General features: G+C 54.3%; 1 protein-coding gene and 1 long non-coding RNA gene across 3 annotated transcripts; one reads left to right on the forward strand and one right to left on the reverse strand.

Annotated features, from left to right (window-relative positions):
• Nucleotides 1-5,392: 5,392 nt before the first annotated feature.
• KCNA6 (potassium voltage-gated channel subfamily A member 6) lies at nucleotides 5,393-7,058 on the reverse strand. The gene has a single exon (XM_056108662.1). It carries the CDS (start codon nucleotides 7,049-7,051, stop codon nucleotides 5,393-5,395), a length of 1,659 nt encoding a protein of 552 aa, XP_055964637.1. The 5' UTR covers nucleotides 7,052-7,058.
• Nucleotides 7,059-10,689: 3,631 nt separating this feature from the next.
• On the forward strand, nucleotides 10,690-14,253 carry LOC130017897 (uncharacterized). 2 transcript variants are annotated; one of them, XR_008791461.1, is made up of 3 exons: nucleotides 10,690-10,809; nucleotides 11,675-11,843; nucleotides 13,909-14,253. It is a non-coding gene; the product is annotated as an uncharacterized LOC130017897 (long non-coding RNA). The 2 variants fall into 2 exon arrangements; XR_008791460.1 differs by lacking the exon at nucleotides 10,690-10,809 and adding an exon at nucleotides 10,946-11,051.
• Nucleotides 14,254-14,619: the final 366 nt, after the last annotated feature.

Here is a 14,619-nt window from a genome sequence, read left to right on the forward strand (position 1 = left end):
GCTGAGGTGGATTTGGAGGTGGGGGGCGGAGGCGGGGGCTTCCGATTTATAAGGTGGATTTTCTTTTTTTTTTTCTTTTAGGGTCACACCCGGCAATGCACAGGGGTTACTCCTGGCTCTGCGCTCAGGAATTACCCCTGGCGGTGCTCAGGGGACCCTATGGGATGCTGGGAATCGAACCCGGGTTGGCCGCGTGCAAGGCAAACGCCCTACCCGCTGTGCTATTGTTCCAGCCCCATATAACATGGATTTTTTTTTAATTTATTTATTTATTGAATCACTGTGGGAAAAGTTACAGAGCTTTCGGGTTTAGGTCTCAGTCATGTAAATATCAAACACATTTCCCTTTACCAATACTTATTTTTAACCCCGAACCCCAATAGACCCCCACCTCCCACCCCTCCCAATTCTTGTGAGGCAGATGAGTTCTAGTTAATACTCTATCTACTTTGACTAGATAGATTGTTTCGATAGAAGATGCACAATTATTGTTTAGAGTTTACGACCCACCCCCCACAATCAGATATGCTGAAACAGCGTTGTGAAATGATTTGCTTTCTACAACTTGGTTTAAGAATAAAATGATGTCGCGCGGCCGCTATTGCGTCCGCGCGGTTTTGAATTTCTGCTATTTTACTTATTGACCCTGGAAGAATTTCTATTAAAAGTTAGATAGTTAAGAGACTGGCTTCTGTGCCCTGGAGTCGTGGCCGTGCCGGAGAGCCGCTCGTGGGGGGCAGCTGGAGACCTCGGTGGGGCGTGGGGGACGGCCCACAAAGTCCCCCTTCCCATGAGGTCCCCGCCGCTCCCGCCGAGCCCGGCTCAAACCTGCTGTCCACAGGGCTCCCGTGCGGCCGCCATCTTTCTTTCCAGAGCTAACATGGATTTCTGAGGGAGGGAGTGCTGAGTGATTTTGTTTTGTAAAAGTGGCCATTTGGGAATCTCTCATCATACTAGGTTCTCTCTGTCTCTCAACTTCTCTCTCTCTCTCTCTCTCTCTCTCTCACACACACACACACACACACACACACACACACACACATACACACACACACACACACACACACACAATTCCTGCATGGTCAGAAATTTTCTATGAGACCTTTTAACCGTTTTCCTTTCTAAACCCAAGCCATCCCATCTTGCTTCCTAAGTTAAAGACACTCATCTCCCACCCTTAACCCCACCCCCAGGCAGCCTAGAAGGAAGGGATGGTGGATAGAGATGGAGAGAACGATGCAGGAGAAACACCTTCCCTGCAAAACACCCCACATCAGCGCTGCCCTAGAGTTCGATAGGTAAGAAATGTCTTCGAGAAATACCGCCCCCGTCACCCCCAAGCAGTCCTGAGAGGGTGAGAGCGAGAGCCCGGAGAGAACGGTATAGCCGGAAGATGTTGTTTAGACACAGAGGAAGCAGAAATGAGAGGAAACCAGACAGCGTGGAGAGGCCTCCCCAGGAGAAGGAAAAGGAAAAGGAAACGCCAGGCAGGGGAGTGGTTTCGTGGGTGGGGCACCCGGCCACAAGGGAGAAGCTGAGGCACCCGAAGTTGGAGCCTCAAGAGAAATCTTGAGCCAGAGAGACAGTACAGAGTGTAGGGCACTTGCTTTGTACGCAGGTTGAATTCCCGGTACTCCCAATGGTCTCCCAGGCCCACCAGGGGTGATCCCTGAGCACAGAGTAAGCCCTGAGCACTGCTGGGTGTGGCCCCCAAATGAGAGAGAGAGAGAGAGAGAGAGAGAGAGAGAGATATCCATGGACACAAAGCTAGGTGGTTGGGACTGGAGCAATAGCTCCGGGGGGAGGGCGTTTGCCTTGCACTCGGCCGACCCGGGTTCAATTCCCAGCATTTGATATGGTCCCCCAAGCACCACCAGGAGTAATTCCTGAGTGCATGAGCCAGAAGCAACCCCTGTGCATCGCCGGGTGGACCCCAAAAGAAAAACAAACAAAAAAAACTAGGTGGTCGCTGAAGACATTGCCAAACCCCCAAATGCATGGCAACCTCCCACCTCCCCACACGCAATTTGAACCAAAGAGTCAGTCGAGGGGAAAGAATTTCAGAAGAGTAGAACCTACCTCAGAGGTGCCACAGGCAACCGGGCGTCTCTCCTGGGGGAGCAATTGCCATATCATCAGCTCTGGGATGCCGCCTGCTGTCTCCTGCTGGAGTCCACTTTGCCTTCCCAGCTGCCCGGCCACTGGCAGCACGTGGGCATCTTCTCTGGGTGTGCCAGGCCCTAGATCCACCGGAGAGGCTCTGCGAGGGGTCACTTGGCACAGTCTGAGTCAGAAGTAGGGCAGCCCAGGGGTTCAGGTTCGAAGAGGAGCTGCCCAAGGAACAGCACCTGCCTGTCGCTGTTCTGGGGTTCCGGGGCGGCACTGGGGGAGCAGGTCCAGAACTGCCAGGTCTGTGCATCTCACAGTCTCTGAGAGCTGGGAGGAGCCTCCCTCCAACAGGAGGAGGAGGAGGAGGAGGAGGAGGAGGAGGAGGAGGAAGAGGAGGAGCAGGAGGAGGAGTTCCAGGTTACTATCACGGGCTGTAACTAGTCCAGCTGGGATGACCTCCTGCAGCCTATCTCTGAGAATCCAGGTTCTCTCTGGCTCCCTGGCTGACCATCGTCTTTTTTTTTTTTCTTGGAAATAGATCATGTCCACACGGATTTAACTGGCAGCTGCTGAGTAGTCAAGTTTCTGAAGAATCGAAGTCAGAGAAGGCAGCTTCAAATGGGTGGGGGGTTCGGAGGGGGGCAAAATTCAGGAGAAAGAAAGGTCCATGGGTTGAGGGGAGGGGAATTGGGACTGTTTCCCACCGCACTCCAAGTCTTCCTCTTCCTTTGTAAAAAAAAGGCCAAAGCATCTCCCTGCCCTGGCATGCCTGGGCAGAACCCGGGGGGGAGGTGCTCCCGGATCCCAAGTAAAATAGCTGTCCTCTCTTGTTCTCCCTGGCTGCCCAAATCAAAAGAGAGAATGGGCTGGCAGATTGCTATGGCAACCAGAATCTCCAGAGAGCCCAGCTCACCACAAACCCTTTTCCCTCTAAGCAAGGTCTGAGTTGACTTGTTGGAGGGGTAGAAGGGGCGTCCCCTCCATCTCCACGGAGACAGAGATGCAGGCACCCGTGTTTCAAGCAGGACCCTTGGTAAGGAACTTCCCTTTGACCTTCCCAAGTGCCCTCCCCCTCCCCCCACATGGCCAGGACCCCCTGCAGAGGTGAGGGGACCAGCCTGTGATACCTCAGAGCCAGTATCGGAGCCTGACCATCTGTATTTTGGTGGAGAACGCCAGCTCCAGGCACAGGACCCCAGGGGACCCCCCCCAAGGCCTCCTTTTGCTAAAAATGGAGAGGAGAAGGTGAAGTTCGACTCCAAGGAGGGAATCAAGGAGCTAATGGCCCAGAAAAGTATCTCTTGCCTTGGCGATCTGAGGTGGGACCTGGTGGGGGTGGGGGTTTGGCCTTGTCTTTGGAAGATGGTGGGGATGGAGTTCTTGAACTGAAAATCAAGCCCAGTTCAGACATTTGCATAGCAGGCCTCTCCCCAGCTTCCCCGATGTCCCCATGAGGTAGGGAGGGGACGCCAGTCATATGCCGATGGAATGGGTAGGGAAACTGAGGCACAGAGAAGAACCGTGGCATCAAAATGACCCTGTAAAGCCACAGTCTGGATCCCCCAACTCCATCCAGCCCGCCCTGCTCCCTGGAGCTGAGGGAGGGGTGGGGAAGAGGAGGGATTGGGGGGTGGGGGGGTCATCGCTCCAGCCAACCCTGCAGGAACCTTCCTCATCAACTCTCCTAAGTTCCCTTAGGAGATCATCCTTTTAAAAGACTTGTCATCAAAGAGTCTGAAAACATAGAGGTGAAATGAAAATGGGTTAACAGTCCTATTTTTTTTGGGGGGGGGCGGAGATTTTAAGTGTGCCCAGAAGAGCTCAAAGACAATACATCACAGTTGTTCAAGGCAGCAGAAGGAAGGATAGCAAAGGTTACTAGGAGAGAAGGAGTGGGGGGTGGGGAAGAGGGGAGGAGGAAGAGGGAGAAATCTGGGAAGGAAGGGACAACACCTACATTTGCAGGCTACCTTTCTGGGGAGGGGGAGAGTAGGGGTACTGCATTTCCCGGGGGTGTCGGCCCAGCTCGTCTGACTCAGCAGAAAGCTGTCCCCTCGCAATCCTGCACCTGCCTCCCTCCCAACCCATTTCGTTGCCAGTGAAATGGGAAGAAACCACACTTAGCAGCCTTAGGTGCTTTTCCAGGAAGATGGTGGTGGGGGTGGTGGGGGTGGGGAAGGCTTTTTAGAAGCCCCAGGAAGGAAGAAGGTTGGAGAACTTGCTGGGACTGAAGGATGGGGGGAGGGGGGAGACAGGGCGGGGCCACCCTCTGGCCCTGGGTGCTGACGGGAGTCTATTTAAGTGGCACCTGTCTGTCAAGCCGTGATCAAGCCACTGGTTTGAGTCTCTTGGGCCATTTCTCCTGGCCGCAGGCTTCCCTTTCCCCAGCTCCTTGGCATAGGAAAGGAGCTTGCACCATCAGAGATGCTCAGATTCTGAAAAACAGGAACGCTACAGGTTGACCACAGACTGATGCTTACCAGTCCCAGGGTCCGGTCAATGCATCTGCATTGACCAATCGGCCCCTTCACTTCAGGATAACCGCCCGCCCGCCCCCTACACACACACACACACACACACACACACACACGCACGCACGCACGCACGCACGCACACTCCCCAGATCCTCTCCAAAAAATAATAAAAAAAAAAAAAAAAAACACCACCCAAATAGCTGTTCCTCTAATTCAGCCCAGCCCAGCTGAAAGATGTCTCACCCACCCAGGCCAGGCATAAAAGCTCTCCCTAGGGGGCTCTCTCCAGGACACGGGGATGAAACAGTCAGAGCAGCACACATTCATTCCTCCTGCATCTGCAGTGACTGACGAGTTCCAGAAGCTAAGACAGGGACACGCACCCCTCACCCGGGGACAGCAGGGACAGCGACAGAACACCTGCCTTTCCATCCTTCTGCCATTTCTAATGCTAGAGACACCACAAGTCCCGAACATGAAAAAAAAAATCAAAAATCAGAGTCTCGAGGGGCTGGGGTGGGGTGGAATAAGGTAAGAGAGAGACGTCGGACAGGAAATCTTACCCATGGACACAAGATGGACATGAGTGGCACCGTTGAAATGTCAAAAAAAAGTGATTTTCCATTTTCCATAGTGACAGGGATGAAGAATCAAGGGGTGGGGGGAGCTTCCATATATGCGTTATCCTGGGGGGGGGTCTCCCCCTGCTGGGCGCAGGGGAGCTGGAAGCAGCCCAGGAGCACAGAAGGGAAGAAGGATGGAGGAGGTCGAGGGGCTGCTCCGAGAGGTCCTTCCCCGGGCAGGCGCGGTCAGACCTCCGTGAGCATCCTCTTCTCCGAGGCGCACCCCCGGTGGGGCGTGGGGAGGTAGCTGGATTTCCGGTCCCGGGGCGCCTCGGACAGCTCCGGCTTGTTGCCCAGCCCATTGTCAGTGGCCTTGAGATCGGGCACCGGCTGCCCGCAAGTGACGTGCGTGTACTGGCCTTGCTCCTCCTGCTCCGTCTCGCGGTGGTAGAAGTAGTTGAAGTTGGACACGATGACGGGCACGGGCAGGGCGATGGTGAGGACGCCCGCGATGGCGCACAGCGAGCCCACGATCTTGCCCCCCACCGTCATGGGGTACATGTCCCCGTAGCCCACGGTGGTCATGGTGACCACCGCCCACCAGAAGGCGTCGGGGATGCTGGGGAAGAGCGAGTCGTCGTCGTCGGCCTCGGCGAAGTAGACGGCGCTGGAGAAGAGGATGACGCCGATGAAGAGGAAGAAGATGAGCAGGCCCAGCTCGCGCATGGACGCCTGCAGCGTCTTGCCCAGGATCTGCAGCCCCTTGGAGTGGCGTGAGAGCTTGAAGATGCGGAACACGCGCACCAGGCGGATGACCCGCAGGATGGCCAGCGACATGGCCTGCTGCCCGTTCTGGCCGCCCCCGCCCGCGGGCTGCTCGTGCTGCTGCACCAGCTCGGTGCCCAGGGTGATGAAGTAGGGGAAGATAGCCACCAGGTCGATGATGTTCATGATGTTGCGGAAGAAGGCGGGCTTGCTGGGGCAGGCGGAGAAGCGCACGAGCAGCTCGAAGGTGAACCAGACGATGCACAGCGTCTCCACCAGGAAGAAGGGGTCGGTGAAGAAGGAGCCCCCCAGGGTACTCAGCGACGAGGAGCCGCCGGCCACCACGTCCCCGGCCGACAGGCCGCCGGAGTGGAACGCGTAGGCGTCGTCGTCCTCCTCCTCGTCCTCCTGCGCGCCCCTGGCCCCCGGGGACCCGCTGCCCCCTGCGCCCAGGCCGCCGCCGCCGCCGGCACCGCCGCCCCCTACGCCGCCGTGGTTGCCGCCTCGGCCGTCGGCGCGGAACTGGGGCAGCGTCTCCAGGCAGAAGATGACGATGGAGATGAGGATGACCAGCACCGAGACGATGGCGATGCCCCGCGCGGGGCCCGAGCTCTCGGGGTACTCGAAGAGCAGCCAGACCTGGCGCTGGAAGGGCGGCGCGGGCAGCGGCTTCTCGTCGTCCGCGCCCTCGGGCAGGCAGCCCTCGTCCTCGCGGAAGGCGGCCAGCGCCTCGTCCCCCAGCTGGTAGAAGCGGATCTCCTCCAGGAAGATGTCCAGCGGCACGTTGACCGGCCGCCGCAGCCGGCCCCCGGACTGGTAGTAGTAGAGGATGGCATCGAAGCTGGGCCGGTTGCGGTCGAAGAAGTACTCGTTGCGCAGCGGGTCGAAGAAGCGGACGCGGCGGCCCGGGTCCCCCAGCAGCGTGTCGGGGAACAGCGCCAGGGTGCGCAGCTGCGTCTCGAAGCGCAGCCCCGAGATGTTGATCACCAGCCGCTCGCTGCTGCAGCAGCCCCCCGCGGCCCCCGCGACCCCCGCGTCCCCGCCAACGGCCTCCGGGAAGTCGCCCGCACCCTGTTGCTCTCCCTCGGGCCCGGGCGCCTCCCCGGGCGCCGCCAGCGCCAGCGACTTCTCCGACCTCATGTCCCCCTCGTCGGGACGCCTCTCCGGACCTCCACCCTGACGCAGGTTGCTGGGAACTGGGCGCCCACCCCGGGCCCACCCCCCTCCCCCAAACACCCCTCTGCTCCTTTTCCCCCCCGCGCGCTCCGCCGCGCGCCCTCGGCTAGGGTGGGGCACGCGTTGCTGCAGCCGCTGCTGCGCCCGACGCCCTGACCCCGCTAGGGGTGGGGTGGGGTGGGGGTGGGGGCTGTCCGCGAACCCGGCTCCTTATCGGACTAGGTCGGGGGAGGTGAGCAGGGCGCCGCCGAGGACCTGGTTCCGCGTCTCCGGTGCTCTGGGTGCCCGAGCCGGCGGGGCCACCTGGAATGGCCCCCGGGCGCGTTTGCAACGGGATGCCCAGAAAGACCGCGCCTGCCCGCGCCCCCCGCCCCCAGCCCCACCCCACCAGTTCCTGTCCTCTGCGCCCGAGGCTGGGGGTCCGCCCTCCAGTCGGGCGGGCGCTCCTGCCAGGGCTCAGACACCCCGCGGCGGCCGCTGGCCCCGAGACGCCGCAAGCGCCTCCCTCCGGCTGGGCCAAGACTCCCGGCGGGGCTCGGCCTCCGCCCTACGTCCACCGCGGGGCTCGGGCTGGCCAAGGTCGCCGTTCCCGCCGACCCCGGCGCGGCGCTGCGGGCCTCCGAGCGGGCCCCCGGGGGGCTGCCCCGCGGCCCGGGCGCGGGGGGCGACACCCACCTCCCCAAAGCGCTCACGCCTTCCTCGGCGGCCGCAGCGGCTGCAGCGAGCGGCTCGGCTCCCGGCTCTGCCCTTCCTTCCCAACACACTCTCCAAGTGACGTGGCAGGCCCCGCCTGCTGCCCCCTCCCACCCCACCCCCACATCACACCCCTCGCCCAGCCGGGGGCTGCGGCAGGCAGCGCGCAGGGGAAACCGACCCCCCGCTCGCCTCTCCCCTGCGGTCTTTCCCGCGCGCCCGCCCGCCCGCCACGCCTCTCTCTCTCTCTTTCTCTCTCTCTCTTTCTCTCTCTCTCTCTCTGCACCGCCGAGTTGCAGCCGCGGCAACCCCCCCCCACCCCCCTCCTCCCGCCACCTCTCCTCGGGGGCACCACTTAGCCTGGCACCACACCCCCCTCCACCTCCGCGAGCCGCTTCCGTACCCCCCGTTTCGGCTGGCCGAGTTGACCTGCGCAGTTGCATTTCATCAATAAGAAAACACAGTCACCCCCCCGCCATGGCATAGCACACGGCGTTGGCTGTGCCCGCGTTCATCCAGAAATGGCATGGCAAGGAAGGAATCGCAGTGTGTCCCTCTGTGTTTCAAAGACGGCTTCTCCGATGTCTACTTCCAAAAAAATAATATATATAGATATAGATATAGATATATATGTATCTGCATTTTTGGAGATGGGTGGAGAACTACCAACTTCAACTCTGCTCCAATGCAGAGCCCCAGCGCAGCAGCCCCTAAAGCTGGAAGGGGCAAGGAGAGGGCTGCAAGGCTTCTTAGCACTGCAGGGTGGGTTTAGAGAAAGAGGTGGGAATCCCTCATTAGGGCTCACTAGAAGTTTCCCAGCAGGGTGCTGACAGCCCCTGGGAAGAAAGAGCCCCAAGATGGTCGCCTCTCAGAGATGCAGTCCAGGCGTTGGCATCCTGATATAACTGCATCCCACCACCTCCCAGTGGGTATCTGGAGAGACTGCTTGCTGACCAGACCTGTAAAGGGAGGAGAGGGGCATTAGGAAGGAGCTCATAAATGTGCTGATGAAACATTGGGCTGTTTAGAAAAGAGGAGGAAAGAAATCTGGGGGTGGGGTGGGGTGGGGTGGGGTAGGGGGAGGGAGAGAAGAGAACAGGAAGTAATGGGTGAATAGGCTTCAGGGCTTCGGTTATACCGGTGATATGGGTGAGTGGTGTGGCGAGACAGCCAAAACACAGACTCAAACACACGGAAAACGCCAACCTCTGAAACTCTGTAATGTGCCTGTGAAGCTGGCAGGTGGAGATGGGGTGGGAGTTGAGGTGGGGAGGGAGTATGGGAACAGGGGTGCAGGGAAGGTGGCTGGGGGGGGGGAGGGGGGGGATTGGTGTTGAGTATTATATGCCTAAAATGCAGTTATCCATGACGTTGTAAATCACAGGTCTTTAATAAAAATAATTGTTTTTAAAAGTTGGGCTGGATGAGAGTAGACTATAGACCAAACATGATTGCCACCCATTGCCTCTTTTGCAAACCACAACACCCAATAAGAGAGAGAGAGAACAAAAGGAAATGCCCTGCCACAGAGGCAGGGTGGGATGGGGGGGATGGGAGGTGGGAGGGATACTGGGATCCGTGGTGGTGGGAAATGGGCACTGGTGGAGGGATGGGTATTTGATCATTGTATAACTGAAACCCAAGCACAAAAATTTGTAAGTCTGCAACTGTACCTCATGGTGTCTCACTAATAAAAATTAAAAAAAAAAAAATGAAGCACGACAAAAAAAAAAAAGTTGGGCTGGAGGGGCTGGAGCGATAGCACACCCGGTAAGGCATTTGCTTTGCACGCCGCCGACCCGGGATCGATTCCCAGCATCCCATATGATCCGCCGAGCACCACTAGGAGTGATTCCTGAGTGCATGAGCCAGGAGTAAACCCTCTGCATCACTGGGTGTGACCCAAAAAGAAAAAAAAAATGGGCTGGAGTGATGGTACAGTGGATGAAGCACTTTTAAAACTTGTGGCCAGCCTAGATTCAATCATGGCCCTGTGAGGACTTCCAGGAGTGATCCCTGAGCACAGTTCCAGGAGTAAATTCCAAGCACTACCGGGTATGACTCCCAAACCAATCTGGAGCGATAGCACAGTGGGTAGGGCGTTCGCCTTACAAGCGGCCAACATGGCCGACCCGAGTTCGATTCCTCCGCCCCTCTCGGAGAGCCCCGCAAGCTACCGAGAGTATTCGATATGCCAGACACAGTAACAACAAAGTCTCCAATGGAGACGTTACTGGGCCCGCTCGAGCAAATCGATGATCAACGGGAGGGCCTTTACCTTTACCTTTATATTGTATACCTGCATTACTGAGCATCTATTGTTTGCTGGGCACATTTCAGAGGCATTTTCCTGTATTTTCTCATTTTAATTCTTACCACCCCATGTGGCAGGCTGCCTTGGCTCCTGGATCATGCTATAATGAGACCCATAGGCTGTGTTTGGATCAAAGTCAGTTGCTAGAGTCTCTTTCCCTAACTGCAGGAGGGAGGAGAGGAAAATGGTTTTCCAAGCAATAATTTGGGTGGGGGTGGGGAATTGTGGGGGAGGAGTCATACCTGGCAGAGCATCTCCTGGGGGTGCTTTGTTCTGGGTATAACATGAAGTACTGGGGCTCAAACTCCAGTTGACCATGTGCAAGGCAAGTGCCCTACTCACTGTGCTATCTCTCCAGCCCCTTTTCATTCATTTCTTCCAGGAACACTAGTCCTTCACTGGGTCACCCAGGTTGTGATCGATGAGGGTTATCAGATCTCTTCAGATGGCCCCTTTCAGGTAAGGTTGCCCTTTGTGGGTCTGTTCCTCTATTTCTCCCATTCGGAGAAAAAGAAATGAACTGATATGGTGTTTTGGTGAAGCTTCTTGTGCAGGTCAGATGACCAGGAGAGGGTCCTTGATGAGAAGAATGACGGGAACAGTACACAAAGGTACTCTCAAACCACAAAATGCATGCCCGAGTGCAGAATGCATCGCAAGGTGGATTTGAGTACTTCAGCAGCATCCACTCTCCCAAGGGAACTGAGGCTTCTGGGTGTGTGGGTTAAGAGGTGGCTGGTGGAGGGGTAGAGGGAGACAAGCCCATCGCTGCATCTCCATCCCCTCATCCTGTCCCTCCCCAGATCTGCTCCACAACAGCTTCTGCTGAAACTTCCGATTTCCACTCCCTCCTCTCAACCTATATGTTACAGTGAAATGCTTGAAAACAAGTGCCAGATTCACCTCGTCAATCGTTTCCCTATTTGCAGGCTGTGTGATTAAGCAATTAGATTTTGAGTAAGTGAGTTACTCCATTTGAAAAAAAAAAAAAGATTAAACTTTTTTTTTTTTAGGAGAAGAAAACCATCGAGTACCAGACAGATGCTCTTCTTCTCTTCTTTTACCTTTGCCCAATTACCTGCTATCATTACCTGGGTTGTAAATTGATTTGTTGGTGATTCTTTTTTGCCTTTGTGTGTGTGTGTGTGTGTGTGTGTGTGTGTTTAAGTTTGTTTTAAATTTTGGTGCTTGGCAGTGGAGATGCCATGTTTATTCACGAGGTTCTGAGCGAGGCTGGGAATTCTTCAAAGTCGAGCCAGAACAGGATGAGTAGAAAGCTGCCTTATCCCAGAAGGATGCCTGGATGAATATGGCGGCAGGAACCATCCTTTGAGTTGCCTGTATGGGTTAAGCCTTGCTGCCAATGCCTGTATGGGTTAAGCCTTGCTGTCAATGCCTGCCAATCTGAAGGTAGAGTTGATAGCCCCTGGATACCATCACATCAGGCATGAGATGTGCCCCAGGAGACGTTTCATAGTGCACAGGGAGGTTCTTCAGAAGGGAAAAGTCATTAGCAAGTTCATGAATCAGAATTCTGTTTTTAATTCTTTTGTGAAATAGATTCAGTTTTTTCATTTTAGAAAAGCCCTGTGCCTAGATGATCATTTCTCTCAGGCATATATTAAGAGCGGTTAAAAACCACACCTGCAGAACTGCCACTCCAATGACAGCTTCAGAAATTGCCCGCGTCCAGGTGAAGAAGGACCAAGAAGGCCAACCCCATCCAACATGACTTCCTTCCAGTGACAAGTGAGCATCTCCCAGCATGCTCTGTGCCTTGCCTATCTGTTGTGTCTAAATGCTGGCATTTTCAGTGATGGTAGGAATCACACATTTCATCTAACAGGTATTTATTGAGGAACTGGGTGGAGGAACTTAGTAACCAAAAAAAAAAAAGGCATCAGCATGGTAAAGGTGAGACTGAAGGGTTTTTTGGGGGAGGGGTTGCTTTTTGGGCCACACCCAGCGATGTTCAGGAGTTACTCCTGGCTCTGCACTCAGGAATCACTCCTGGCGGTGCTTGGGGGACTATATGGGATGCTGGGAATCGAACCCGGGTCAGCCGCGTGCAAGGCAAACACCCTACCCGCTGTGCTATCTCTCTAGCCCTGGGACCGCAGTTTTCATCCCTGATACCACCTCAATGTGCTCACACCAGGACTGTACTAGCAATGGTGCTATTTGAGACTCCAGCACAGCAACCGTACGTGATCTCCAGTGCACAATAACCAGGTGTGTGTAAGAACCATAAATGGGGCTGAAGCTATACTACAGTAGGAAAAATGCTTGCCTTGCACATGGGCAACCCAGGTTAATTACCTGACACCACATACGGTTCCCCATCTCTGCCAGGAGTGGGTATCCATCAGTATAAAGAGTAGAAGCCCTGAGCACTGCTGAGTGTGCCCCCCCCAAACAAAACAAATAAAGAAGCATCATAACTGAAGTGAATGACCCCCCATGAGCGTGAACCCTGGTGAGCAGGTGTACTAGCACCCCAACTAATGTCGTGAAACCCCCATGGAGCCCTGCAACCAAATGTGTTTGTGATCCGCACACTCAACAAAATGGGAAGAGAGGAAGGGAAATTCCATTTATGAAGATGTGGTATATAGTCACTGTCACTGTCCTCCTGTTGTTCATCGATTTGGTCGAGCAGGCACCAGTAACATCTCACAACAAATTGTGAGACTTGTTGTTACTGTGTTTGGCATATTGAATACATCACGGGTAGCTTGCCAGGCTTTGCCGTGCGGGCGAGATACTCTCAGTAGCTTGCCAGGCTCTCCGAGAGAGGCGGAGGAATCGAACCCAGGTCAGCCTCGTGAAAGGCAAACGCCTTACCTGCTGTGCTATTGCTTCAGCAACGGAATACTACACAGCTGGAAGGAATGATAAAATCATGCAATTTGCTGCAACGTGGATGGAACTGGAAGACATGTAGAATGAAATAAGCCAGAAGAAGGACAAAGAAAGAATGATATCACATATATGTGGCATTTAGAGTAACTGCATGATAATATGTAGTGGTTTAAAATGGGGGAATGCCTAGACTACCCTTGACCCCAGATTAATGAGAAACAAGAAGCATAGGGTCAAAAGGACCCAGTTACTAGTGGAGTTAAGGACTAACAGAGCTAAATATCCAAACCACAAAGCCAATATCACTGAAATCACGAGACCCAAACATTAATAACCAAATTTAAAAGGTGCCTGTCAAGAGGGCAGATTGGGGCTGGCATGGGTGAAGTAGGGAGGAAATCTGGGAACACTGGTTGAGGGAAGCTGACACTGGTGGTAGGATTAGTTACGGAACTGTCACTGTCACTGTCACTGTCCTCCCATTCTTCATCGATTTGCTTGAGCGGGGCTAGGAACATTGTGAAACTTGTTACTGTGTTTGGCATATCGAATACGTCACGGGGAGCTTGCCAGGCTTTGCTGTTCTGGCTAGATACTCTCGGTAGCTTGCTGGGCTCTCCAAGAGGGGTGGAAGAATCGAACTCTGGTCGACCAGGTCATCGCGTGCAAGGCAAACGCCCTACCCGCTGTGCTATCACTCCAACCCAATTATGGAACATTGTATATAAAAGTCCCAATTAGGAGTAACTTTGCAACTCATGTTGCTTCAATAAAATTTTGGGGAAAAAATAGATTGTTAGTTAATAACTTTAAATTAAAGAAAGAATGTAAAATTAAAAAAAATAAAAAGAAGAAAAGAGACTACAAAATGCTCAGTAAGAGGCCAGGGGCTGAAATTGAAATATGCTTAAGAGCAAATATCTGCTCTCATGAGCTGGATATTTTTTTTCAGGCAGTAAATGAATTACCGTCTAGTAGACCTTAACAGTAAGCCAAGAAGACACATGCATATTAGTCAATGTTCTGAAGAAAATAAATGGGATGCCTTATCAGAAAAAAGCCTGGGATTTAACTTTTGAGAAGGCAGCTCAGTAAGTTCCCTCTAAGGAGACTGTTTTTCAACTGAGAATTCAAAGGTGGGAAAGAGCCTCCACTCTCTGCATCAGGGAAGAGTCTTCTGGGCAGACAAGGGAAAGAAGCCCTGAGCTAGAAAGATCACAAGCTTTTGAGAGTAATAAAGAAGGCCAGGTGCTAGGGAAGGGAGCGGCTGGAGCCATAACACAGCTGGGAGGGCATTTGCCTTGCACGCGATTGACTCAGGTTCAATTCCCAGCATCCCATAAGGAGTGATTCCTGAGTACAGAATCAGGAGTAACCCCTGAGCATCTCTGGGTGTGTTCAAAAATGAAAAAAAAAAGAAAAAAATAGGGAAAGGATAGAGAAGCTCAAAACAAGACTGAAAAGAAACCAAAGGTTAAGATCTGGCAGGATGAGGTGTTCCGGGTTTAACTTAATAGCGTTGTGTAGGTAGTGATATTGAAGCCATGCTAGTTCTCAGAGAGAAGGGGTGTGGTTTGCATAGAGATGTGGAGGATATTGAACTAGAAAAGAGCAAAAGAAGAAATGAGAATCTGTGGGGTGATAATATACAGTAGATAGGGCA

This window comes from Sorex fumeus, unplaced genomic scaffold (assembly GCF_029834395.1).
Source record: "Sorex fumeus unplaced genomic scaffold, SorFum_2.1 ptg000231l, whole genome shotgun sequence".
In the NCBI taxonomy this organism is placed as follows: Eukaryota; Metazoa; Chordata; class Mammalia; order Eulipotyphla; family Soricidae; genus Sorex; species Sorex fumeus.

Bases quoted from the DNA above. Each gene is read 5' to 3' on its own strand.
- KCNA6 (XM_056108662.1), bottom strand. From the start codon at position 7,051: ATGAGGTCGGAGAAGTCGCTGGCGCTGGCGGCGCCCGGGGAGGCGCCC.